Genomic DNA, 26693 nt, shown 5'->3' on the forward strand with positions numbered 1-26693 from the left:
TATGTTCAGAATAAACCTCATTAAGAGCTTTAAATCTGCGCTAAAAGACAAATTGTTTTTAGCCTTAACTAACAAATGTATTTTTGGAACGGACCGTATGGCGTGTAAGAACTTAGATATGACATCCACCATAGATAATACTTTTGTTTTTATTAAAGCCGATATTGAATATATGGTATTGCCATGATATTAAATATATAATCTTCTATGTGATATTGTGTTTTATGTCACAATCATTTTCTATAAGTTGCCTCATTTGTTTGTTACTGCAATTTCTTTTTAATTAAAACCAAGCTATTGTACAATGTTTTTATATATTAAAACCTTTTTATTTCAATATTAAAATTGTATTGTCTCTGGTATTCAGGTCATTCATAGAATGAAGAATGAGACTGATGTTAAGTGAGCGTATTTTTAAGTCATGTAAAATACGATGCCGTGATAAAAATAAAACATGAAATTTAATTTCATATTGTTCATTGTAATTAATTATAGTGCGGAGTCACTGTATCAAAAGTAGGAAAAATTTAGTTGTATTCTATATAACAACAACGCCATCTGTGAGTTTAATGAAGAACTCTGGTATACAAATAACTTTCTATTTGGTTTTAGGTTGACCTGTTTAATTTTAAGAATACATTATTGAGATTACTTAGTAATAAAACTTGGTATGAAATACTAATTAGATATTTTTTTGTGCAATTCCAAAGATTTCGTAATTGTATTACAGATTTTAAGTTTGATTTCTTTGTACATAGTGACTCCACCATTGTATATTTTTATAAAAATCTCACTTGTCTATACTTCTGTAACCATTTTGTTTATATTATTTTAATAAGGGGTTTTTACAAACTGGCTATATGTTAACTGTAAAATAATTATAGTAAATGTTTATTTAATATTTAAATATAAGTTTATGTTAAGGAATGAGATGTTTTAATTTTTCCCTTGCATCATCTTGCATTAACCCTTTTCAATTTTATTTACCGTTTGAATCCTTGTAATAAAAACATTAATTTTTTTTACTATTGCAATATCTTAAATTCTCGTTCTCAAGATTCAAATCCTCGAATTAATGGGTACAAAAACGGAAATTTAACAAATATTATAATATAATATACTTATTCTATTCTTTTATAATTTTCTTTAAAAAAAAATTAATGGACCGCAATATAAAAAAATGCGTGCGTACAAAGTAGTACATGGCACAAGTGAAATTATTTGGCAAACTAATTTTTAAGTCTTGTTCATATTTATACAAATCTAAAACTTCAGATTTACGAGACTTAGAGGGAGGGAAAAAGGATGATAAGTTAGGAATTTCATTGTCATTAAAATGTTAAGTGTCGAAAATTAATACAAATTTACGAAATTTTAATGTTAAAAATAGAATTTCTATCAGGTAATTCGCCCTTCTCACTCTCTCTCAATCGCTCTCTCCCTTTTCTTCGACAGAAACGCTAAACATCTTCGTGACGTTTCCGTAAAAATTTACCCTGATGCGCCTAAAGAAGTTTCAATTTAAAAAGTGGAAAGCTTTATTGTTTATCACTTGAGTACTCTACTTTCAGTCTGAATTCCGTAAGGATTAGGAAGTTGTCTACCGACAAAACCTAAAACAACTTAAATGTATCAAATTTTTCATTATATAATAAATAAAGTTCTTGAGCTAAACTGAAATCGGTCCCGCTATAAAAGTTAAAGGCGGGTAAAATCTTGCAACACAAACCATTTATGTCTATAAAATGTTATAGATTGTTTAAACGCTTATAGATTGACCCAAATTTATTCTTCGGGAATATAGGTCATTTATATTCAATAGTGGATAAATCATACATACGTTATCATTATAGGTATGTACATTTTGTGCGTCAGCAGTCCGCAAGCCTACCTTTAGTATATAGGCTAGCATTGAACGAGTAATCAATAGTCCGCGTATGTATAATCTCGTTGAACCGGGTTTCAATAACGTTTCATAAACTGTTTTCTATATAGCTGAAGTTTTTTGTTTCAATCTTATTTACTGTAACTGACAACAAACCCTAAATATATCATACAACATGCCTTTTTTAAAAAGCTAGAAATCTTAATTTTAATTATTGTTCTGGCTTTTTTATAAAATGTATAACCTGTAAAATAAAGTAACGCACAAGAATATAACTACGGTTTGTCTAAATTTATTAAAGTATTAAAATGCGTTATTAAGTATAATAATATTATAATTATTTATTATAAAAATAGATATCGATTTTCTTATTGATTGTCTGTCGTAGATCATTGAGTATCTGTCAGAATTTATAACTCAACAGCTGGCACTGACGTTTCAAACTTAGATATCAATTTTCAGGGGTCGTAGAAACAAGGGTCAAATTGAAATAAATGTGATTTAAATCTCACTTAATATTCTGTTCAATTTTATTTACAATCTTATGGAAACTTAAGTATGTCTTACAAGTGGAGAATATCGTAAATTTGGCTACCTAGTAGTAGTCAACGTATTCGTTAAGTGACAAAATTATTATACAATAACACGATGGTTTCGACGGCGCTGCTTCAAGAAAAGTATAACAAAAGTGCGTAAAGTCGTGTCTCATCGTGACATTATCGGTCAGAAAAACATGATTAAAAGGTTTTCTTATTGTTACAGTTAGAAATAACTTCTGTTTTTATCTGGATATACAAGAATCCGCTATGTGTCGATCACTCTCCCGCAGATTACAGGATATGGGTTTAGTAAGTAATAGTAAAACGATTTTTTTTCGCGCCATAATAATATACTTTTACTTGTGTTTAAAATTTCCAACGAAATATTGTGAATCTATTGAATTTGGTTATACGTAGAGATTTACAACTACATATTATGCGAATAATTAGGAACGTCGTTATTTGTTTCTATATATCAAGTGATCTCTGCAATATGTAAGTTGGTTTCGTTAAATACGTTTCTTTTTTTAAATGTTGCTAAATAATTTCGTTGCTTTTAATGTTTGCTACCGTATATTTCTACAAGCTAATTTTATTTATGTAAAATTATTTGTAATGTATATCACCGTAACTAATTTTTGCCAAGGAAAAATTTAACATAAAGATTTATTTTCACCAAAAATGGTCGTACATTTAATAATGTGTTATTCGTGAAACAGAACGTATTTATAAATAAGCCAATAGAATGCGTTTCCCTTTCCAAAGCGTACCAGTACGGCAGCGCCTCAAGCGATCCAAATGAAAACTATAGCAAATAATCTCCATCTTGTATGACAGATTTGTGTTTGTTATTACTTTTTCGTTTCTACTCCCAAAATGAAGATAAATAAAACTTTAAAGTATTTATAACTTGACTTGATACATCAAGGAATGTTAAAAACATTTAGTGTGGTGAATGTTTCATCTGTGTGTTGTGAATTTATGTAATTCAAGCTGTGACGAAGTGTCCTGTCTCAGTGATTGGTATATAGTTACTTATTTTTGTGATAAGCGGAGCGCGGGGGCCTCGCGGGCGACTTTTGTATGAGTATACGCCGCCTTAATTAACTGCACATACCATTTTACTTTTTATATCAATTAGATCTGGTCAGAAATTACTTGTAAATAGAGGTGTTTTAGCGGCTAGTTACGCGCGTACGTTGCTTTCGATTTTAGGTCATCTTTTGTATGGACGCGTTAAAGCGGCTGTTGTAGAAATGCACCGGGCCGAGGCCGCGCGTCGCGCTCGATCATGCCGAGTTACTTCGCAACATATTCATATAAAAGCTGTTTGAAATGTAGTTTTCTTTGGCTAACGCGTGTGTATACTTAATTTTTGACAGTTGATATTACTTTATCACTTCAAGACGATTTAGTTCTTATAATGTTATGACAAGGATGATATTGGCGTGGCAAAGAAATTTTGTTATTTTTTGCGCGGGACGTTTGGCGCGATTCTCATTTCACATAGCTTTGCTTTGGCGTCAAATTCGCTTTGCATTTCAAGGAAAACTCCTGCGTGCGGACTGCTATGGCTTAGAAATAATCGGCCACTTAAGCGCCACGAGTCCACGACACGTAATTCCATTATTGTTTTGATGCTCTCTTTGTGATAAACCGGCGTCAGCTATAACAGCTTAAATTATTGCATATTGCAACCTACTTAAATTTTATCTACCTACTTAAAATATTCAACTAAGCAATTTGGCATTCTGATGATTTTACCTATTCAGAATACCTTCCACATAATATTAATATATTACCACTATTAAAGTAATTATATAAATAATGTGAATTTATAATACTGATATAATTTATAATTTCAACATAAACACAATTAGTATTTATCATAGGCTTACAAAAATATAATGTATTTTTATATAGAACAGATAGCAAAGGAATAAGAGGCTTATTGGATGTCAAGTGATACTGCTGCTCATGGACACTCATACTGCATAAACACACTTGGTGTTGCGGGATAACTTCCTACAGCACAGTACAGTGTGATCGCATTATGCACATTTGTTACTGATATATAAAAATAAGCTAACTTTTCCTTTTTTAATACAGCATCAGGAAGTATTTCTGACTCCTCGGGTGACACATGTAATATTGGACCATAAACCAAGCACCGCCGCATCGAGATGGCCGCGGCGTGAGGGCCGTGCTCGCGTCGATGCGATGCTTGAGAGACTGCGTGCACATTCGCCACCTAAACCAGTGAACCATAACTACATAGAACTAACAGTGCAGAAGGTGAATATGCAAATGTATTAGCTTTGCAGCAACCAATATTATACACCAAGAAAGTATATAGTCTGTTTTTCTGATCTACTACTTTAGGGATTTACTACTGTCACTTATAAACTATCTTCAAAATAAGTTCTTTTGTATGTATTGTTTGTTCAATCATATTCTTGCTAAGATTTTTATTGACAATATTTTTTTTGAAGAATAGAATGTACATGTTGTCCTTATTATTAATAATATTCTAAAACAAGGCAAGGAAGGCTTCTTACTAAATATGCATGCTATTAAATCTTACAAAAATTCTCTTAATATTGCATGTGATATATGATGCTCTTCTTTTCTAGCTAAGTTCTTATTATTATTTATAGTGGTTATCATTGCTTACCCAGAGTTGTTGTAAGATAGCATCTCCTAAAGGAAAGTGTTCTGCTCAGAAGAACCTTTTATATCTTGCTAGGTATAGATTCACTTGTATATGGGTAAGGGTTGATACCATAGCTATATAATACTTATATATCCTTACAATATATTTATCATCTTTCAGGCTATAAATCTATTGGATAAACTATATGATACATTCTTCACTCAACGTAAAGCACACATCAACTACTTCAGTAAACATTTTATCAAGATTGAATTTTTGGACAAGTATGGACCGCTATTATATATTTAAACTTTTAATTGGTAATAATGTAATTAAAATAATTTCGTTTTTTTCAGTTTGTACAGACCTGTATACAAGGAATTCGATGAGTGGCCTCAAATCTCACTAGAACCAGATCCTGCAAAGGAAAAGAAAAAGTTGACTGAAAATATTGTCGAAATTCCCACCAACAACAATATTGGTTCAAAGTAAGTTAAGCGATTTGATAACTTATTTTATTTAAACAATATTATGAACCATATTATATGATTTTTTTGTCTATATCTATATTTTAAATATAAATGTTTCAGAATGACAAGAAAAAGCAGACCTCGTATCAAAGAAAGAGAAATAAAAGAGGAAAAGGGTGGCTATTGTGAAATGTGTAATGTGGACTACGCTGATGCTACCCTACATAGAAGATCTCCACATCACTTGGCATTTGTGAGGGATCATGCCAATTTCTTATCTTTAGACTCACTGATTACATCAGGAACAGATGTCAATACTTTTCTAGACAAAGCAACACCAGTAAATGGTGAAAGAAGATCACTGAGAAAATTATGTAATGGTGATGCAGAACCAAAGAATAGGCGATCAAAAAGGTCACAATCACCAGAGACAGTCAATGGTAATGTAAGCCCGAAACGGAATGGTGGTATTGAAGAAGAAAAGAAACGTAATACAAGATGTAGTAAGAAAGCCAGTGAATCCACACAATCTGAAGATCGTCAATACTATAAAGTTGTTGGAGTAAGTACTAAGTTAAGATCAAGTGGAGGTTTCACAAAGAAAAGAGAATTACCACCCTGCAATGGAACAAAGCCGTTGGTGGTAAAAATCAGAAAAGTACGCCGGTCTGAACTGTCAGTACTAAGTGATGAAGCAGAACAGTTTATGTTTCCTAAAAGAGCCAGTTCAACTAGTTCCACTTCATCAGATGAAGAACCTGTGGTTCCAGCAAAGACTAGAAAGAAGACCTCACCCCAACAACCACCTCCTGAGAGGCAGAGATTAGCAAGACCTGTGGCATTAAAGGAAGAATCTTCAGAGGAAGATATGATATGGCCCGAGGATCATAGGAAAAAACGACGTGTTCCTCCAGTTGTAAAACGAGGGAGACGGAAATATGTGCGACAGCCACCTAGTAAACCACCAGAACCACAAGAACCAGATCCACCACCAATTAAAATAGAAACTCCATTAGAACCAGAACCACCTCCACAACCTGAGCCACCTGTTGAGCCAGAAGTGAGTCCTTTACGAGAGGAACCAGTAGAGAAGTGTATGAAATGGGAAGATGGAAGATTAAAATATACTCCAGCAGTGGAACAGCTTGAGTTTGCATTTGAATCTGTACCCCACAGTGAGCCATGGTTTAGTACATTTAAGCGGCAAGATCAGGACAAGGTTGTGGCTAAGAATGTTCCTCAGTTTTTTGGTAATTATAAGTTTCATATAACTAAAGTAAAGGCTACTACTATGTATTCCATTCTGTTAAAATTTTTATAAGATGTATTAAGAGGTTTTTAGACTACTCAGTAGATTTGATTCTTCAAATTGATGATGGCTTTAAATTCAGTTTTCATTATAAAATAAACTAGTCTTAATAACAAAGGAAATAATTTAATTATTTCAAATTTTTGTCAGGATGTTGTTTGCTTAATTTATCTATTATACTGTAATTAGGCTGTAACAAAACTTATATTTCCATTTCAATCTTGTTTGACTCTTAAACAAACATTAATTTTATTTATTTTGTTGCAGCACTTTATTCAAAATCGCCAAAGTTACCCTATGAAATTGGTCAGTTACCACCACTTAAACCAAATTGCTGTCCCTTGAGTGACTTGGTGAAAAGAGAAGGAAAAGAAAAACCCGGACCTTCGCGTGCTTATGGGACTAGAGGTATGAAGAAGCAAAGAATGAGGAAACGAACTGCAGCTATATTAGCTATGGAGAGCCATCCACGCAAATCACCTAGAGAACATGCTTCAACATTAGCGATTTTAGGCTCTGCTGGCTTGTTACACCGCAGCAAAAATGTAGATGATGCTAAATCTACAGCTTCTGAAGATACATTAAGTGAAACACTCTCTAAACCTGAACCAGTTCTTACAGAAACACAAGAAACTTCAGAAAGACTGCAACAATTTTTATCTGAGGTTTTTGAAGATGAATCTGATTATGATGTCTCTGAAGATGTAATGGAGAATGAAATCTCTGTGATTACATCAAAAGAAATTCCAGACTTCTCTAGTTTAGTATCTGAATGTGAAAAATGTGATCTTATTAGTAATGAAATTAGACAGGATACAGTAAAAACCAGAGAGAGACGAGGCAAATTTAAGAAAAAGAATAGAACTGGCTGGCCTTCAAAGAAAAATAAAAATAAATCCTCTAGAAATAGCAGCATAGATGACAAAGTTGACAGTTTGGACCGTTCCTCAGCAGATCTAGAAACTCTTAGTGAAGCTGATGAAAATAAGTCTGAAAGTGAAGAAATTGTAAAGGAAACTAAGATAGACGAGCTTGAGTTACCATGTCCTATGGATATTGATAGTAGGTCTAATGATAAGAGTGTATTAGAAAATGACAAAAGTATACATGAAAATAAAGATAGCCTATCACCAAGTTCTGAAAAAAGAACATCATCAGACAGTGAGGAGAAAGTAGAAATTAAGAAGAAAACGCGTGCGTTACAGGGCTTGTGTGATTGGCTGCCTGTAGTAAGAGTGGCAAGGGTTGACCCAAATGCATCTCGAAGACTTAGATCTGCTGGTAGAGTCCGATCAAGCAAGTTGAGATAGCATTATCTGCAGACTAGATTGGGCTAAACTCTAAGGACTAGGACAATTGTGTTTTAGATGTTTCATCCCATTTCATTCTTGAACAAGTGTGATGCAATTGACTGGTAAATAAAAAATAGATCACATTTGACACCTCATCAAAATTCATTCATTCAACAAGTTCAAAACAAATTTAATTTTTTGTACTTCACAAGTTGGTACTGCACAATACTTTGCTGCTACACAATACTGCTTTACTTTATACAGTTTATTTATTAACTTTTTAGATTACATATTGTAATAGTGACAATAGAAGTTCATTTTAGGATTTTCACTAATTAACCATTTTTACTAGTACCTTTAGTTCTAAAGAGATCTGAATTCTGAACATTGTTACAATAGACACGGGATATTATGCAAAAAATCTAAAGTTTATACGTAGAATTCAAATGCAATTGATTAACTTTTGAATGAAATATTTCATCATAAATTATATTTTTTGTTACTAAGACTTAAGGTACTATTTCATGTTCATAACTGAATTTGGTTCACATATGATAAAAGTCTGTATTGACTTATTTGCTTTAATTAATGTATTAAGCAGGTCATGTCACTGAAGCCAAGCCTGACAGATGTCAAATGTGATCAGTAATCTATTAAATTGCTAGACTACTACTATAATGCTAGAAATTATCTTCAACAAAGCATTACTTCAAAATACACTAAATTCCATGCATTTTAAATGGTAATTTATTAATAAAATAAAAACTAGGATTTACCAATCATTTGCCTCATACTTTAACAAGTACAAAGTCTAATTCACTTAAAACAATTAATGACTGTGTAGACAATGAGTGTGAGCTACACATTTTGATCTCTGACATATCTGCTGTAACAACATTTTAAAATTCTCCAGGTTATTTTTTACCTCATAAAATATGGTAATTGAAAACAAAACAATATTAGATTGCTAGTAAAAAAATTACTTACAAAAATTTTCACCACCCATAACCTATGATAGTAGATATGTCCAATTCCTATCAGACTTGATGAGTATTTGGCCATTTTTCATCCTGAAGCATTCCATTAACATCTAAAACTATCCTATATAATTTATTTAAATGGATAATTTATTTTGTATGTTTCAGTATCAGAATGTTTATTTAGTTTGAGAGATTCAGTATTTATGAATGAGGCTGAAGGCAGTCATGTAAATAATTTGTATAGATTGTACTTGTACAGATTTTGTTATTTAGTTATTGTATGAAGAGTGGCGAAGCGAGCTTACTCTATACATAAATGTTTTCATATGCTTAAAAGTTTCTTTTTTTAATGAAATCTGTCAGTTTATCAGTAACTTGTAAAATAAAAGAAATAACTAATATAATAATGTCATTATTTGACCTATTGCAAATTTTGCTACCCACCTGAAACCCAGTTACTTTCTTCTGTAGCAGCCATGATCACACATGATCACAGTGGTTTAGGTAATGCACTATGCATATATTACATTTGCTCTGACTGGGTCCTTTCTCAGTACAAACATAAAATTGGCTTCATGAATTAAGGGAAATCTGTGTAGTAGATACTATCTAATAGAACACATGATTCAGCTTCTTTACAAAATTTGTAAAATGAGTGTTGCGACAACAACGAGTTTAATCTCAAAATTATCATAGACAAATGGAAAGTTGATATTCCAGGAACTTTGCATTATATTTTTTAATTTAATGAAATAAATTCACTTGTGTGCAAGGTTAATATATATTCATAAATAAAAAGGCCAATGATCTACTCTAACAGGCATATAATGAAATATAAACAATTTACATTTTTACATCTCTTGATGTACAGACATTCAGTGCTTGTTTTTAAAATTAAAACAAATCTAGGTACTATGCTGAATTGTAGACCAAATCAAAATTTTAAGATCTAAAAACTTATTCAAATATGTCTTCCTTATCGCAAATATATTGAACTATGTCTTTAGGTCTTAGAAGTCTCTCCGCATCTCCATCGGGGATTTCAAAGCCAAATTCATCTTCCATTGCCATTATAACTTCTACATGGTCTAGTGAATCAAGACCTAGGTCTTGAATGAAATGTGATTCCAAGGAAAGCTAAAAGAGAAAAATATGTTATAAAAAGGTATTATTAAAAAAAAAAAAAAAATTGTTGTGAAGTGACAATCAGCTAGGCCTCAATTTTAAATTAATAGTTATTTAGAATACAGAATGCAGGCTCAATGAAAAGTCAGATTTATCTACCTTCTCAGGATTAACTTTATCAAAAAGTTGTAGAACTAGAAGCACTCTACTTTTAATAATATCAATGGTTAGTGGAGGGCCATGGCTGTAGTTGCGCACGAATTGCGGCTTCTGAAACAAAGTGGAAAAAAATGTAAATAGATACCTGCACACTAGTTAGTTTGTCGTAAGCCTTGCACACTTTCATCACTCGGTCTGCTATGTCCTGAGGTGTGACCTTACGCACGGGCCCTGTGGCATATTGACGCGAACGTGATACCTAAACATTTCAGGAGTTCTATAGGCACAAGTTATGCAATAATTGAAATGAGGTTATAAATCCATAGTTATTTTTATGAGCGGTTTAAGTACCTAATAACAAATATAAGCGTTTTATACAATAAGAGTATCACTTAACTCTATATCAAATTAAGCATAATGCCTCAAACAATAGATAAAGAACTTACCCCATTCTGTAAGTCAGAAGTATTGTATAGCTTTGCGATAGTTTTCACCGTGTGATATTTTTGTTGCAAAGCCACAGTGGACAGCCGGCACACGACCGGAGTTTTAATTGTGGTGGATTTCCGAATTAATCCACTAAAAGCACTTCGAATAAGACTTGCTGCAGCCATTTTCGGGCTCAATATTTTCTAACAGACAAGGGAACTTAGAGCAACACAAATGTCAATAGCAGCCAGTCATAGGATATAGCAGAAATCATAGTTATTGCTGGATTTTTCCAACATACGTAAATTAAACATTTTCTGTAGAAACGATTATCTATATAGAAATCTGCAGTCACTGTCAAAGATAATCTGTCAATACCATCAGTTTGAAGTTTATATTTTTGAATTTGAAATTCCTATTTGGTTTGTTTTGTGTAGACGTAGATGGAAAATGTTCTCAAGTTGATAATCATACAGAAAATAGAAAATTTATGTAAAAAATGGGTAATGCTGACACGAAACTCAATTTCCGAAAAGCGGTAGTGCAACTAACATCAAAAAACCAAGTAAAAGCAACTGATAAACAAATGTATCTTGCGTGTTAGAATGTCGAGGTTTCTATATATCGATTTTAATTATTATTCTAGCCAATTGACGCAGCAGATGATAACTTCTGGGATCAATTTTGGTCGGAAACTGTAACCAATGTGCAAGATGTTTTTGCTTTGGTCCCGGGAGCAGAGATCCGAGCCCTTCGCGAAGAATCACCTAATAATCTTGCCACCCTTGTATACAAAGCCGTGGAAAAAATGGTTAAGATTGTGGATAGCAGTTGTCGAACACAACGAGAACAACAGACTGGTAAATAGTGGATTGCAAATATGTTTGTTTAAAAAATGTTTTTGTATCACAGTTCTTTTACCAAGTAAAATGCAACGTAATTTATAATGTTATGTATAGTGTTTTTATAGCTTAGTATAATTTATGTACAGAGATACAACAGATTTTAATATATTTGAATTATTTGTAGCTCTGAACTGTGCTAGACTGCTTACTCGCGTACTGCCATATATGCTAGAAGAACCTGAATGGCATAGCTTCTTTTGGTCTTCACTCCCAGCTGCTACTGAAAATGAGTCTGTGCCTCTTGCACAGTCCCTTCTTAATGCTATGTGTGTAAGTAAAGGTCAATAATAAATTGTAAGATGTTATTTTTGTTACAATTAGGATATATTCAATATGGATTTGAAACCACCAAAAATTATTTTGACAAAGGCTATTGGGTTTTTGAAGCCATCATTTATCCAATAAAATTGACTGTCATTGTAAATAGCACCTTATCATAAACCAATTAGTATTTTAGTATAGTAATTTTATTTACATGATCCAATTCTAAAAGATAAAATTTGATTACAGGATCTTCTCTTTTGTCCTGACTTCACTGTGACTAGTTCGAAGAGATCTGGCCCAGTAAGTATTGAAATTTCAAAGTATTTAAAATAATTTCAGACTTTGTACAGACTTGGGGCTAGTATGCAATAAAACAATGTCATTTTGCGTTTGTTAAATTGTTAATATGACTCTGACATATTATTTAACATCTTTATAACATATTCCTTTTTAATAATATAGCTTTATAGTGTTTTACCTAATCAGGTAAAATTCCTGGTTGAAGTGTTATATGAAACAGGCATATCCTTCATCTTGTGTATGATGTATCAGTGTGTTACCTACAAGGAACTCACTAGATTGCATCAACCTGGTTTAGCAATGCCTTTGTAGAAAAACGCTTTTTACCGGATTAAAGTTATGTATTATTATTATAAATTTACAACTATTTGACATAATTTTAAATTTATCCGACGTTTCGCGTGCTTTACAGCGTGCGTGGTCACGGTGACTGAAGACAAAAGATGTTGAATGTCAAAAGGTATCACAGCTGCAGAGAAAGTTACCTTATCTGTATTTGTTTCCCCGGAGTTGGTATCGACTAAAAGATGGAGGGTTTTGGCAAAAATGGCTCACGGTGTCCTCTATTTTCGCGGATTGTTTTTCTTTTTGAGATTTTAATTTGGATATTATTGGATCCCAGGTGTTTGACAATTTTAGGCCGTCTTCTCTATTGAAATGGGGGTGTTTTTTGATTTCAATGGCTTCGCGTACCAATCTTGGGAAGAATCTTTTCTCTTTCGCAAGTACTTTCGGTTGGTCAAAGCGTATGTAGTGATTAGGCCTATCTAGTATGTGTTCACAGACTGCTGATTTTGTGTGTCGTCTATGTCTTATGTCTGCAATGTGTTCTTTGAGTCTGCTGGACATATTGCGTTTAGTTTGCCCTATGTAAGACAGGCCACAGTCGCAATCCAGTTTGTATATACCTGCATCTTGCAATGGGGTGTTACTTTTGATTGGTCTTAGGAATTGCTGAATCTTCTTGTGCGGCTTGAAAATTGTATGAATAGAAGCTCGTTTTAGGATCCGGCTAATTCTATCTGTAACTCCCTTTACATATGGCAAGTAGGCTGGCTGGCGGGGAACTGTTTGTGTCTTGTTTTTGTTTTTGTGATGTAGCCGGGGGATGCGCAGCTTGTTTCGGTGTAGCACCTGTTTGACATGCTGTAGTTCCTCCTCGAGGTGGGCATCATCACAAAGACGCTGGGCTCTCTGAAACAAACATTTACCGACAGAAAGCAGTTGTGAAGGGTGGTGGTGGGATTCACCATTGAGGTACCTATCTGTGTGGGTTGCCTTCCTGTGTATTGTGTGACCTAGTGTGCCATCTGCTTTGCGTATAATTAAAATGTCTAAAAAGGGCAGACAGTTGTTGTTTTCTTGTTCAACAGTAAATTTAATGTTCTTGTGTATTGAATTTAAATGTGCTAGAAATGCAGATATTTTGTCATTGGGGAGTACTACAAATGTGTCATCGACATATCTCTTGTACAGTCGAGGCCTTTGTACTTTGAATTTGTGAGAGATATATATGGTCTGGGAGTAATACATATTGTATACAATATTTCATGAAAATAATACATGAATAAACTTTACTAAATTAGGAGCGGGCTGAAGAATTATCGTCTCTAGACAGCTGTGAGTATATTTGGGCTGGCGGCGTGGGATTTGCCCGGAGTCCAGCTCGTTGTGCTCAACACGAGGCAAATAGGACAGAACTATTGCGGTTATTACTGACTTGCTTCAGCGAGACTATATATAGGCCCCCGCAACAAGCTGCTACTCATCATAATAAGTGGATCGCGTGAGTCACAATCCATTTTAATATAATGTAACATATGACATACAATGTGTACCATTGAATGTTAGTACATTGTTATACACCCTTAGGTGTTTTGATGCATCTGAAATTGATGATAGGTTAGATAATTTCTTTTTAATAATCAAATGTTACCTCATTTTCGATTTCATTTACCAAACTTTTATAGAAATGTTATTCATAAATATGATGCTATGAGCCCATTTTATTTAAATTTAATGAATCACAAGATGTTAAGTGATACAGCAGCAACAAACACACTGCCATAGGAGTCACAAGTGCATCTAGTTGATAAAAGGGCCTGGGACTAGTGCTAGACAGGCTACTTCTAATTAATTTGCGATAATTGTTTTAAATAAGTGTTGTTTGATGATTTGCTGTTTTAAAAGAGTACCGAGAGTTTTTTACGCCGGCTTTTTCTCTCGGCCTACACCCTCTGTCTTCTTTGCCGATGAGTAGGGATGCCTTCAAATTTAATGACGTGGAATAAGTGATACATGTATCTTATGTTCCATAATAAACATATTTTATTTTATTTTATTTTTCATCGCCGGCCTTTTAATTGGTACCATCTTCATCATTCACTTTGAATTAAAAATGATTTCAGCTACCTAACGAGTCCAGACAACCGCCATGCCTTGCCTCTATTCACATCGTTACTGAACACAGTCTGCTCATACGACCCTGTCGGTTTGGGTGTGCCATACAACCATTTGTTGTTCGCTGACACCCTCGAGCCACTTGTTGAGGTACGTCTTGTAAATTAATTAAGCTTGAATTGAATTTCAATGAAATTCATAATAATTCCTAATGGAAAATCTGTTTTTAGGTGCTTTAAAACTGTAGATGTTTGAAATATTTTAAGACATGTTGCGACAAAAATGAATGTCAGTAAATCTCAGTCAGATCAATCTTGAATCAAGTTATAACAAATCATAGAAAACGATTAGAAAATCAATAAACCACACAATTTTTGAAGTTATACTTCTTTAGGCGCGTTATGAAAAATTGATGAGAGTGAAATTTTTGGTGCGCGCACACCGTGACACAAAAACGGCATTGGACATAATTTTAAAACAACATTCGAATAATATCGAATAATAATAGAATTTATGTTACACTTAATGTAAGACAATAATAATAAATATTTATTTATTTAATTTTTCAAATGTAAACTGAACTTTATTGACTATAATGACTCCTTTTCCAGTCTTTGATTATTTAATTGTAATTAATTATTTGCATGAAATCAAAAACTATTTTTAATAATGCCAAAGAAGTATAACTTCTTACGCGCGTACACGCACCCTTTTTTTGTATTTAACTATGAATTAGTAATTCGAACAATTTATTTATTATTTGTCAATATCCGTTACAAAGTGTTACTTTGGAATTCAGACAAAATGCGCCATTTTTTTGACATTTGCCGCCATTGAACAGAACAGTTTTCAACACGTTCAAATGTAATAATTATGAACAGCACAGATTACAATTGTTTTTAAATTACTTATTTATTTATGACGTTGACGATATTGATTGGTTTATAGAAAATTCTATATATTATTTATGTTTTTAGGTCGCTTTGCAAGTTTTAATCGTAACATTAGACCATGACACAAGCAATGTCGTCAGCGAGGATTCGGATGAGGTGAGTTTAATGTTGACCATAAATCTGAGTAATATACTTAGGGGGAGATCAGAAATGAGTCTAATACTTTTTTGTCGTATGGGACTCTCATCTCTGAGGTCGTAGGCTCGAGTCCTGTGCACCAATGAACTTTCTATGTGCTCATTTGACATTTGCTTGAACGGTGAAGAAAAACATGGTGAGGAAACCGGCTTGCCTTAGACCCAAAAAGCCGACGGCGAGTGCCAGATCAGGAGGCTGATCACCTACTTGCCTATTAGATTTACAATGACATGAAACAGATACAGAAATCTGAGGCCCAAACCTAAAAAGGTTGTAGCCCCACTGATTTATTTTATTAATGATTATTTTAACAAGAGTTAATATAAACGAAGTAATTGTTGTTTTCCCGTAAACCGAACCTGGGACCTCAGCATCAGATGTCAGTCTGCAGTTCACATTGTGTTCAATCTTGATTTTATTAAAAAAAATATATATTGTATATTTATTTCATTTTAATTTGTTTTATTTTGTTTATGGGGTAGAAACCCAAAACCTCGGGGTTATTCACGCGTCAACGAGACCCGAATTTAACAAATTGGGTTATTTTTTAATTAGAATTAAAATAATTATTGTTTCGCCGGGAATCGAATCCTTATAAAAGCATTATGTAGTCACGGAGGCGATTTTACAGATTAAAAAAAAATTGTCTATTCAGAGTCTACCAGACAACCTCTTCATCAACTATCTATCCCGGATCCATCGCGACGAAGACTTCTCCCTGGTACTCCGTGGTGTGACCCGTCTCCTCAATAACCCGCTGCAGCAGACCTATCTCCCGAACTCGAGTAAAAAGGTAGCACTGCATCAGGAATTGTTGGTGCTGTTCTGGAAGATGTGTGATTATAATAAGGTAAGATAACTATAGCTTACGCTCTTCCGAAAACTATATCCTTGAAATCCCGTGTCATAACTCCTCCTTTCTTGGCGAATCCTTTAAGGTCTCTGCAGTAAAGCTATGGAACTCACTTCCAGTCCCTATTCGCTTAGCTCCTTCTCTATCTTCCTTTAAATCTCTTCTTTACAAACATTACCTGTCCACATAGTATCCCTAACTTTAATAATAGGTAAAACCTACCAACTGTCTCGAGACTGATCTTAATTTAGGAAATTAAAAATGATTCATGTGCATTTTCTATTATTATTATTTTCCTTTTTTTCATGTATTCTTTATTAGTTTAGTTTGTTTTTTGTTCCTGATAAGTTTCTTTTTCTAAACAACTAAATGTAATAATACATGTATTTTTGCACTTCTTGCCTTTCTTATGTAATGTAATACTTTTCTTTTTCTCACAGTGGTTGCCTGGAAGAGATCGCTCGAAAGCGATAAGGCCGCCAGTTGCTCTCCTTTTTATTTAATTATGTCAATTGTACTATATTAATGTATATGCAACGAAGTGTTAATAAATAAATAAGACCTTTGATATAAAAATAACACTCTTTAGTAAGATTCAGTTAAGTTAAAACCATCCACAGTTACCACATCATATATGTAAATAAATAAATTTGTTTCAGAAATTCATGTACTACGTGTTGAAGAGTAGTGATGTCTTGGAAGTGTTGGTCCCGATACTGTACCATCTGAATGACTCACGCGCTGATCAATGTATGTATATATTCCACATATATTATATTATTTCCGATTTAATTAAATAAAAGAATTTCCGCTTTTAATAATAGAATTTTAACATTTTTTTTCTGTTGACGTTCATAAGTGTACTTGGTTACCTATATAAATAAAGTTAGTTTGAGTTTAACACTGCCCGACTGGGCGAAATAATTATTCCACCGGGAATAGAACATCCGTGTTGATGGGTTGACGAATGCGCCATGGTAAAATTAAATATTTGTTCTTCAGCTCGCGTAGGACTCATGCATATTGGAGTATTCATACTTCTCCTTTTATCTGGGGAACGGAATTTCGGGGTCCGTTTGAACAAGCCCTACTCGGCGACTGTGCCCATGGACATTCCGGTGTTCACGGGCACTCACGCTGATCTCCTAGTCGTGGTGTTCCATAAGGTGGTGACCACGGGACACCAGAGGCTGCAGCCGTTGTTCGACTGTCTTTTGACTATACTTGTTAATGGTAAGTTTAAGCTAATAATTGCGTGACGTAATACTTGAACACAATTGAATTAATTAAAATATAACCTTACATACAGGGTGTTTATAACTTCGTTAATAAGTCTCGCAACCATAATTAACAAGTACAATAAAAAGCGTTATGGAGTAAAAGAACATGTAAATCATTAATTATATCACGATGGCGTAGTCTTGCTCTTTCGTGAATTTTGTAAACGTTGTTGACATTCATAAGCATGCTCTAAGAAGCATCTAAATTGAATAAACGTATTTTGATTTGACAAAATCTATAGTTAAAACAACATTTTATACGTCACTTGACATAAAACAGTCAATAAGTCGAATCGACGATGACGTAACTTCTGTCGGAGACGGTTTTTGATTGAATAATAATATGTTCATTTGTGTAATTCAAAAATGTCACACGTAATAAACAATGTTATGTGTATTAATTAATTTTTGCTGAATTTTTAAATCTAAGACCTACAACGCACATCGATTATTACATGAAACCGCACGATAACAACCGGTTGATCTGGAGCTGCGGCGAGCCGCACCGGTTGAATGATGCGGCGCGCCGCGTCCCCTCCACGCCCTCGGCGCGGTTAGCCGTCCTACCTACGTCGTCACATATAATTATTTAACAAATGTAAACAAAATATTGTAAACCTATTTTAAAAGAGTAAAAAAAAAAATATGTTTATTATGGAACATAAGATACATGTATCACTTATTCCACGTCATTAAATTTGAATTTGTAATATTTCAAGAAGCACTGACGAGTGACGATTGCGGCAGACCGCAATAGGACCGCAATAGGGACGGTTAGCCGGAATACGGCATGCCGCTACGGCAGACCGTATATACCGCGGCCTACCGCAGCGGCACGCCGCATCACGGCCAGCCGCTAGTGCGTTGTAGGTCTAATTAACAGAATTATTAAGCTATTTCCACAACTGAGCGATTCTTAAGGCAATTTCTGCCGCGCACCACTACTATGTGGAACCAGCTGCCCACTAAAGTATTTCCAAACCAATTCGAAGGACCCTACCTTTAAACAAAGAGCGTACCAATTCTTAAAAGGCCGGCAGCACGCCTGCGAGCCTTCTGGCAGTGCGAGTGTCCATGGGCGGCGGTATCACATAACATCTGGTGAACCTCCTGCCCGTCTGCCTCCTATAACATAAAAAAAGCTACACGTGTGCCAAAGATGGAACGTATGTTAGGGAAGAAAAGAATAGATAAAATAAATAATACGACATTCAAAAGAACAACTAAGATAGCAGATGTTACAAAAAAACAAAAAATCAAATGGCAAGAGGAACAGCAAAGTGGAGCAAGAAAGTATTAAACTGGTGCCCAAGGTACAATAAACGCAAAAGGAGAAGACAATTTAGAAGGATAGGCCAGATTAAGGAAACAGCAGGTGGTACATGGCAGAGAAGAATGGTGGTATTTGGATGAGGCCTTTGCCAAAACAAGAATGAGATGATAGAAATATTATTGAGTTTAAGTGTAAAAGTATTTGAAATAAAAGGCTATTATTATTATTATTAACAGGATTAAAAATAACAATTTGTAGATGTAGGAAGTCGCTAAAAAATAAATTATAAAAGTTTTAAAAATCTTGTCAAATAGCTAATTCAATTTAATAATATTTTTTCCAGTGTCGCCATACCTCAAAACCCTGTCGATGGTGGCATCGACGAAGCTCCTTCATCTTCTAGAAGCATTCAGCACGCCATGGTTTCTCTTCTCCCAACCCCAGAATCACCACCTTGTATTCTTTCTACTCGAAATGTTTAATAACATGATACAGTATCAATTTGATGGTAAGTTTCCGAAACAATCCAACAAAAGAGCGTGCCAATTCCTAAACGGCCGGCAACGCACTCGCGAGCCCTCTTGCGTTGAGAGTGTCCATGGGCGTTATCACTAACATCAGGTGAGCCGCGTGCCCATTTGCCCCTGTTCTATAAAAAAATTGTTAGTTTTGTTAAGTATACGATCTTTTTTTTAATTTCCATAATTACACAAGACGCTGATTTTGCGACCCCAAAAGGTCACGATAGATATGACCCTCTAGGGGCGTTTTATTATGCCCCACTGTTTGTGTTTCGCATTTTATATTTAGTTCATGAAACTGGCATGCCTTAGATCAAAAAGTCGACGGCGTGTGTCAGGCACAGATGGCTGATAAGCTACTTGCCTATATTTCTTTTATAAATAAACAGATAAATCTGAGGCCCAGACATAAAAGGTGTATTTCTGTTTTTTTGTATTGCAATCGCACATCTATAATATTTTTTGATTGGTTTCAGGAAATTCAAATCTAGTGTACACGATAATCCGCAAGAGGGCGGTATTTCACAATTTAGCAAATTTGCCTCACGAACACGCTTCCATCGCGAGGTCATTGGCCGCCGCCAACGCTAGAGATACGGACAAAGCCCTACCCAGGTATTTATTTATTAATTATTATATAAACTTATGAACGTCAGTAAGGGGCCCTTCAAGTATTACGTAAGCAGATATACTGCAATTTATCCCCCCCCTCTCCTCTTGTCAACAAAAGTAAGCAAAGTTCTCAAAAATAATAGTACATAAACGTATTAATTTTTTTGTAGGAATCCTCGAAAATGCATTTCGTTTTCAAGGATAGACAATGTGTGGGTAATATGTGTAAAAAAGTAAATAATTACTGTTGACGTAATTAGCAAATAAGAAAATCAAATATATCTAAAAAAAAAATTAAAATAATATAAATCAGTGGCGCTACAACTTTTTTAGGTATGGGCCTCAGATTTCTGTATCAGTTTCATGATTGTCAATCTAATAGGCAAGTAGGTGAATAGCTCGTGAGCCTCCTGTAGAAGGAAAATTCATCGGTGCCGGGTATTGAACTTATGACCTCAGAGATGGGAGTCGCACGCTGAAGCAACTAGTCTAACACTGCAGTAAAATAATTATTGCTTCTAAATATAGATTAAATGCCAGTTCTGAAATCAAGGGCGTAAACGAATCACATCTTAAATCTATTAATCGGAACAAATAAGAAAAATAAACGTTTAGTTTGAAATATATAAAATATACTCTAAATAACTCAAAGACAATATCAGTAAATGTAATGCAAAGAAATTTTGTGTGTGTAAAAATAAACGATTTCCCTTCAGATCCCGTAGTGCGGAGTCGGTTGTGGAGGCTGCGATGGAAGGTTCTCGACCGGCGCAGCCTGCTGAGCCTGGGACCCTCAATCCCACCTTACCCGATACACCTGGTAAGGTTCATACAAGATAACAAACACAAATCTCCTGCCATCTCTTGCAAGTTCCGTAAAGAGAACTAAGACATAGAAAAGTGAAAAAAAGTGTCCTTTTCGTTGTAATTTAACTTTTTTAAATAATTTAAAATTCTTAAATCGTACAGAATTTTTATTATTATTTTATTTTATACAGTTAAAATGCTAGGTATGCCTCCTGTGTGTCAAATTCATTACGTTTTTGACATACAATAGCCGTTATACCAAGCGTTTATAGGGAATTACTAAAAATTTAAATTTGTCTTAAATATTTTGTACTCCAATCTTCTTTACGTACAAAAATTTTACTCAGAAAAAATATTTGTAATTTTCCAAGATTTTTCTTTTAATTATTTTTTTAGATTTAATTATGCATAATAAAAATCATGCATATAGGGTATATGCACTTTTACACCATTACACACTACAGCCGAATTTTTATTGATTTTTTCCTTTTGTAAATGATTGAACCTTTTTGTACATATTATATATTCCATCTATATCTTAAGTATAATTGCTTTTTGTTATATATAATTTATATTACTGGTAAGATTACGAAATATTTCATATATAAATATATAATACGATGTTTTAATATAAATTGCTATCACAGATTAAATGCATTTATAATATTTAGCGATAGCAACAATGACAGAGCGTGAATCCGCGCATCCACCTGCGCGTGAGCAGTTATTGCCTCGAAGGTCTGGAGACGGAGAGGATCGGACCGACACCGAGTCTGACAGGGAGGATGTCACGCGGACTGTTACCCATGTGAGTCACTTATAAAAAATTATTTATCTATGTATAGTGAATAACTGGGCATTGCATTATTTCCGAACCAACTCGATTTACGGTCAAGAAAAGAGCGTACCAGTTCTTAAAAGGGAGTAGTGTTGGCCTAGTGGCTTCAGCGTGCGACTGTCATCCCTGAGGTCGTAGGTTCGATCCCCGGCTGCACACCAATGGACTTTCTTTCTATGTGCGCATTTAACATTCGCTCGAACGGTTAAGGAAAACATCGTGAGGAAACCGGCTTGCCTTAGACCCAAATGGTCGACGGCGTTAAATTGACAAATGATTATGAAACAGATACAGAAATCTGAGGCCCAGACCTAAAAAAGTTGTAGCGTCACTGATTTATTTATTTAGTTCTTAAGAGGCCTCTAACGCACTTGCAACCCCTTTGGCATTGCGAGTGCCTTTTGTTAAGTTATTTGGGTTTTTTGTTTTTTTTTAATGGGATAAACGCCATGAAAGCTTGGATATTCATTTTGTAAGTGCGTTGCTGGCGTCAAAATGTTTTTGGAAAGAAATTCTTTTAATAAATTTGAGTCTGGAAGCCAAAAAATGTTTTTTGTGACCTTTATCTTTGGAATCAATCTTTTTGCTGTAAATAAATGATGGAACTGATGATGAAGGCAATATTTTAAATTTATCGTTTAGCTAATTTTTCTGGTTATGGTAGTTTTTACATGAAAATGTTTGTAGCGGGATAGCCTCCGCGTGAACGATAAGCCAGAGGGCTGGAAGGCCAGCAGCGAGTGGGTATCGAGTTGGCGAGGAAGGTTGCCCTTGCAGACCATCATGAGACTTCTGCAAGTTCTGGTCCCCCAGGTGGAGAAGATCTGCATTGACAAGTAAGGAGGTAGCTTCGTTGGCAAGTCTTACGCGATACGGACTTTCCCTAGCGAAATTATTCTATACATAGACAATAATTATAAACAAACAAACAGATATTCTTCTAAGACTCTCTTCTTAAAGCCTCAGCTAGCATCGGAATACTGGGCGTTGACTTTCAGTTTCACGGTCATTTAGGTGTGCTCAGCAAGGCGAGGCGGTACTTCATTTCGAGTCACCCCTTGCAACTGCTCTCACCTCTAGGCGGGAACTCTCCAGTACCAGCTCCTTCTACTTGACCGTATTTAACGAAAAGCGATTCTAATTGTGGACTACCAGTCACTTTCCGAGAGGCTTGATCTCTTGCGTAGAGATGTGGAGTCTGTCTGCATCTTCTACAGCTTCTTTCTTTGCCATTGTGTTCAGAGGTGTTGTTCTATATAAAAAAAAGCTGAGTTTCATCATCGGACATTGGAAATTCCACTCCTATCACCTCGATTTCGTTCCACAATGGAGCGTTATTTAAGCAAGTTTTCCGTTATGTGGAAAAAGCTGCCACCAATTCGGTCCTTCAAAACTACTAAACCGATTTTGAAAATTCTTTATCCAAAAAAAAAATCTAATATTCTAGCAGAGAATTAAAACCTCTAAACAATTTTTTTTAACAGGGGTCTCACTGATGAATCGGAAATCCTCCGTTTCCTCCAGCATGGGACGTTGGTGGGTCTCCTACCGGTACCGCACCCGATTCTTATTCGGAAGTACCAGCCTAATGCTGGAACAGCTGCATGGTTCCGCACTTATATGTGGGGGGTGATATATATCAGGTAATTTTTTTATATTTATATATTTAGCTTCGTGTGTGTTTTAACTGACTTAAAAAAGGTTATTTGTGAGCTGGTGTTAAAATTTGACAATATTTTGTATTTATTTGATCTTTTAAGCATGTGTAATTTTGTGTTTGTTTGTTTGTCCAAATTTCTCGTAATCTGAAAGTTATGTTGAGATCAATATATTCCAATTAAGGCAGTCTAAATGTCATCAAAATCGATTTAGTAGTTTCTGAGATATGAGTATCTACGCATTTTTACTGACATGTATTTTACGTTAACCATTTTCATAAATATGTATGTCTCTTTCTATCACAGCGTAAACACAATTTGACAAAAAGAGACGAAAGTACTTCAAGATTCAATCGAATTGGTTGTAAACTTTTTCTTTTTTTTTCAGAAACGTTGACCCACCAATCTGGTACGACACGGACGTCAAGCTTTTCGAAATTCAGCGAGTCTAATATTATGCTTTTGATTTAGATAATATTTTATTTTTACGTTTAAAATTAAAAAAAAATTGGAACCCTTTGATTAGAGCAGTTTTGGCCTTGTGGCTTGAGCGTGCGACATCTAAGGTCGTAGGTTTAACCCCGGCTGTGTACCAATGGTCTTTTCTGTATATTTGTTTATATTGTATTGAAGGAAAGTAGTGAAGAAACCCAAAAATCGATATGTCAGGCACAGGAGGAATGATATATAGCTTATTTAAAAAAAAAGAACATGTACAAGACCCAAGATCAATGTTTTAATATATTAATGAAATGAGTTTGAAAATAAAGTTAATATATTTTATTCCAGATTAAAAAGTTACATTATAAAAATTAAATCAGTCAATACTTTAAAACTTCTCTTTCATCTCTTTCTGTCAAATTGTGTTCACGCTATGATAGAAAGAGATAAATTAAAAAAGTTATTAGTTTCATTTAAAATCATTAACGTGAGTATAAACTCAATAATATAAATAATAATATTTAATTAGTTTAAATTATATTTATTCAGAGTTTTAATTTCGTAACATTTGTTGGAAATGTGTTTTTATTTAGCGCAATTTTATATAAGATTATTTCTTTATTCTGCTTTCAAAGTATTTAATTATTTGTATTTTAAAGTTGACATTACGACACATAACAGTTAAATTGGAATACCGAAACTGAGTTTTTTAAGAAGTTCAGAATTCTTATACGGCATTTTTTCCCTATTAGCTAACGATTTATTTATATTTTTACCTATATATGAAATAAGGCATTACCTTTAGTTTAAAAATTTCATTTGTGTTTTCGTTTGCTATATTTACAAGTTATTTTATCGACGTAAACATTTATTACTTTTTTTAAAATCAAAATCAAAATACGTTTATTCAATTTAGATGCGTCTTAGGGCATGCTTATGAATGTCAAAAACCCGTAAATATACATAAAAAAAATTGGAAATACATATATAACGCTTTCTAATAGTCAATGGTTGTACGTTCAACGATACCATAAACATTTTTTTGAAAACGATGACGTTTTGAAATGAAAAAGTCACTTGGTAATGATACCAAGTCGAAAGCTTATGCTCTGTACGGCAAGAATGATTGATTTCTATAATGTTTAGAATCTATTTCTCAATATTCTTTTAATAAATCATAATACGTCATAATAACGTGATACTTTTTTTTGCTTGTGTGGCGTGACTTTTGAAATAGTGTCTAAAGCTATAGGCCTAGCTAGTCTTTTAATTATTGTGTTATAACTTTAATGAGTACATTCCAAGGAGGAATATTGCGACAGAATTGAAAATCTCTGTCGAAAGGCGCGTTGCGTTTGTTTGTTTGCGTGTTTACGTACGTAATTTAACGGAACGCGCCATCATTTTGTTCGTTTTACATTCACCAGAATATGTATGATGCATTACAGACTATAAATGTATCCTTGTTGGATATTAGACCATATTTTCAAAAGCTCTTTGTGTCCCTTTGAGCAGTGGTCCAATGTTAGCGAAAACTATGAAGATAGTATTGAAAATGTTTACTCTGTCTAATAAGGTTTTATGGCAACGTGTGTAAGGGAGACAGCTATATTTTTATCTTTTTCTTCCAAGTCAGATTTCTTTGTGTTAATGTTACCTTCTAGGTGTAGGCATAGATTATTTTCAGGGCATGTGTGATGTCTATCTTTGTCTTGCTGTATTCAAATGAGAGAGAGAGTATTGTTATACGGTTAATCCTAGTAGATAATGTTTCGTGCACTATGTTTTGTGATACTTTTCATCTGCCTATAGATTATACCAAAATGCATTTCATTTTACGTAAATAATTTCGAATTTTAATGTTAGATTTATCTATTTATTTTACTATATCACTAATGTACTTAATGTTATAAATAAAAACGTGAGCTTTATTTTGTTTTATTGTCTTTTTTAATTTTAAGAGTACCATAAAAAATGTGGGTAGAAAAAATATGTATGCTGTGTTTCGTTGATAATTTTTTGGCGTTAGCAACCTCCACCACTTTAGGTCCACCACTCCACCAGCCCAACCTAACCCTGTACCTTTTAACTCCAGATATCATTATTTCGCGCGTAATCAAAACTAGGTTTTCTGATTTTGCACATGGTTTACCAAGCCACAAATGTATTCAATAGTTCAATACTATTCTTACAAAGAAATTAAAGAAAACCATTTTTCGTGAAACAAATTAAACATTTTCTTTTAGATTTTCGTTCGTATGTTGTGGGTCATCCGTTAATACATCATAATTTTACTTTTGAAATCCAGCAGTGCTACAACCCTTTGTGGGTTTTTGCACTTAATATCTTTATTAGAAGGAAGGTGACGAACAGCTAGTTATCAGGCTTGACCGCTGATTAACACTTTTATAATATATCACAGTGAACATCACGAGGTATTCAATTCTTAAGTTTAAAATACGTCATTTAGATTTGACAAAAGGTTCCTTCTCTAAGTAAGGAATTTGGCTGTGTGTGTAGCGGGCTAATTATGTGTACCTACGTCATGCTAGCCAGCTCTGATCCTGCTAGCCAGCTCTGATCCTGCTAGAGATCTGTGTATCACTGCG

At 34.1% G+C, this 26693-nt stretch overlaps 3 protein-coding genes across 5 annotated transcripts; 2 read left to right on the forward strand and 1 right to left on the reverse strand.

Annotated features, from left to right (window-relative positions):
• Positions 1-2324: 2324 nt before the first annotated feature.
• On the forward strand, positions 2325-9464 carry LOC125048766 (protein chiffon). Of its 2 annotated transcripts, XM_047647636.1 has the most exons (7): positions 2325-2573; positions 2648-2733; positions 4534-4719; positions 5258-5361; positions 5434-5565; positions 5668-6797; positions 7124-9464. In XM_047647636.1, exons 1-7 carry the CDS (start codon positions 2534-2536, stop codon positions 8164-8166), a joined length of 2721 nt encoding a protein of 906 aa, XP_047503592.1. In that variant the 5' UTR covers positions 2325-2533; the 3' UTR covers positions 8167-9464. The 2 variants fall into 2 exon arrangements, with proteins under 2 accessions (XP_047503592.1, XP_047503593.1); XM_047647637.1 differs by lacking the exons at positions 2325-2573; positions 2648-2733 and adding an exon at positions 3209-3447.
• Positions 9465-9932: 468 nt separating this feature from the next.
• Positions 9933-11083, reverse strand: LOC125049073 (acyl carrier protein, mitochondrial). 2 transcript variants are annotated; one of them, XM_047648158.1, is made up of 3 exons: positions 10859-11083; positions 10413-10523; positions 9933-10265 (listed from the first exon to the last, which is right to left on the reverse strand). In XM_047648158.1, exons 1-3 carry the CDS (start codon positions 11024-11026, stop codon positions 10086-10088), a joined length of 459 nt encoding a protein of 152 aa, XP_047504114.1. In that variant the 5' UTR covers positions 11027-11083; the 3' UTR covers positions 9933-10085. The 2 variants fall into 2 exon arrangements, with proteins under 2 accessions (XP_047504114.1, XP_047504113.1); XM_047648157.1 differs by lacking the exon at positions 10413-10523 and adding an exon at positions 10558-10671 and having other exon boundaries at positions 10859-11082.
• A 165-nt stretch (positions 11084-11248) lies between these two features.
• Positions 11249-24141, forward strand: LOC125049102 (protein HID1). The gene is made up of 17 exons (XM_047648201.1): positions 11249-11406; positions 11488-11701; positions 11871-12016; positions 12257-12310; positions 13897-14096; positions 14719-14860; positions 15688-15759; positions 16457-16651; positions 17314-17404; positions 17657-17887; positions 19551-19715; positions 20205-20343; positions 21057-21160; positions 21819-21955; positions 22673-22821; positions 23470-23628; positions 24032-24141. The coding sequence occupies exons 1-17, from the start codon at positions 11341-11343 to the stop codon at positions 24093-24095; spliced, it is 2328 nt and encodes a 775-aa protein (XP_047504157.1). The 5' UTR covers positions 11249-11340; the 3' UTR covers positions 24096-24141.
• Positions 24142-26693: the final 2552 nt, after the last annotated feature.

This window comes from Pieris napi, chromosome 4 (genome assembly GCF_905475465.1).
Source record: "Pieris napi chromosome 4, ilPieNapi1.2, whole genome shotgun sequence".
Classification (NCBI taxonomy): domain Eukaryota; kingdom Metazoa; phylum Arthropoda; class Insecta; order Lepidoptera; family Pieridae; genus Pieris; species Pieris napi.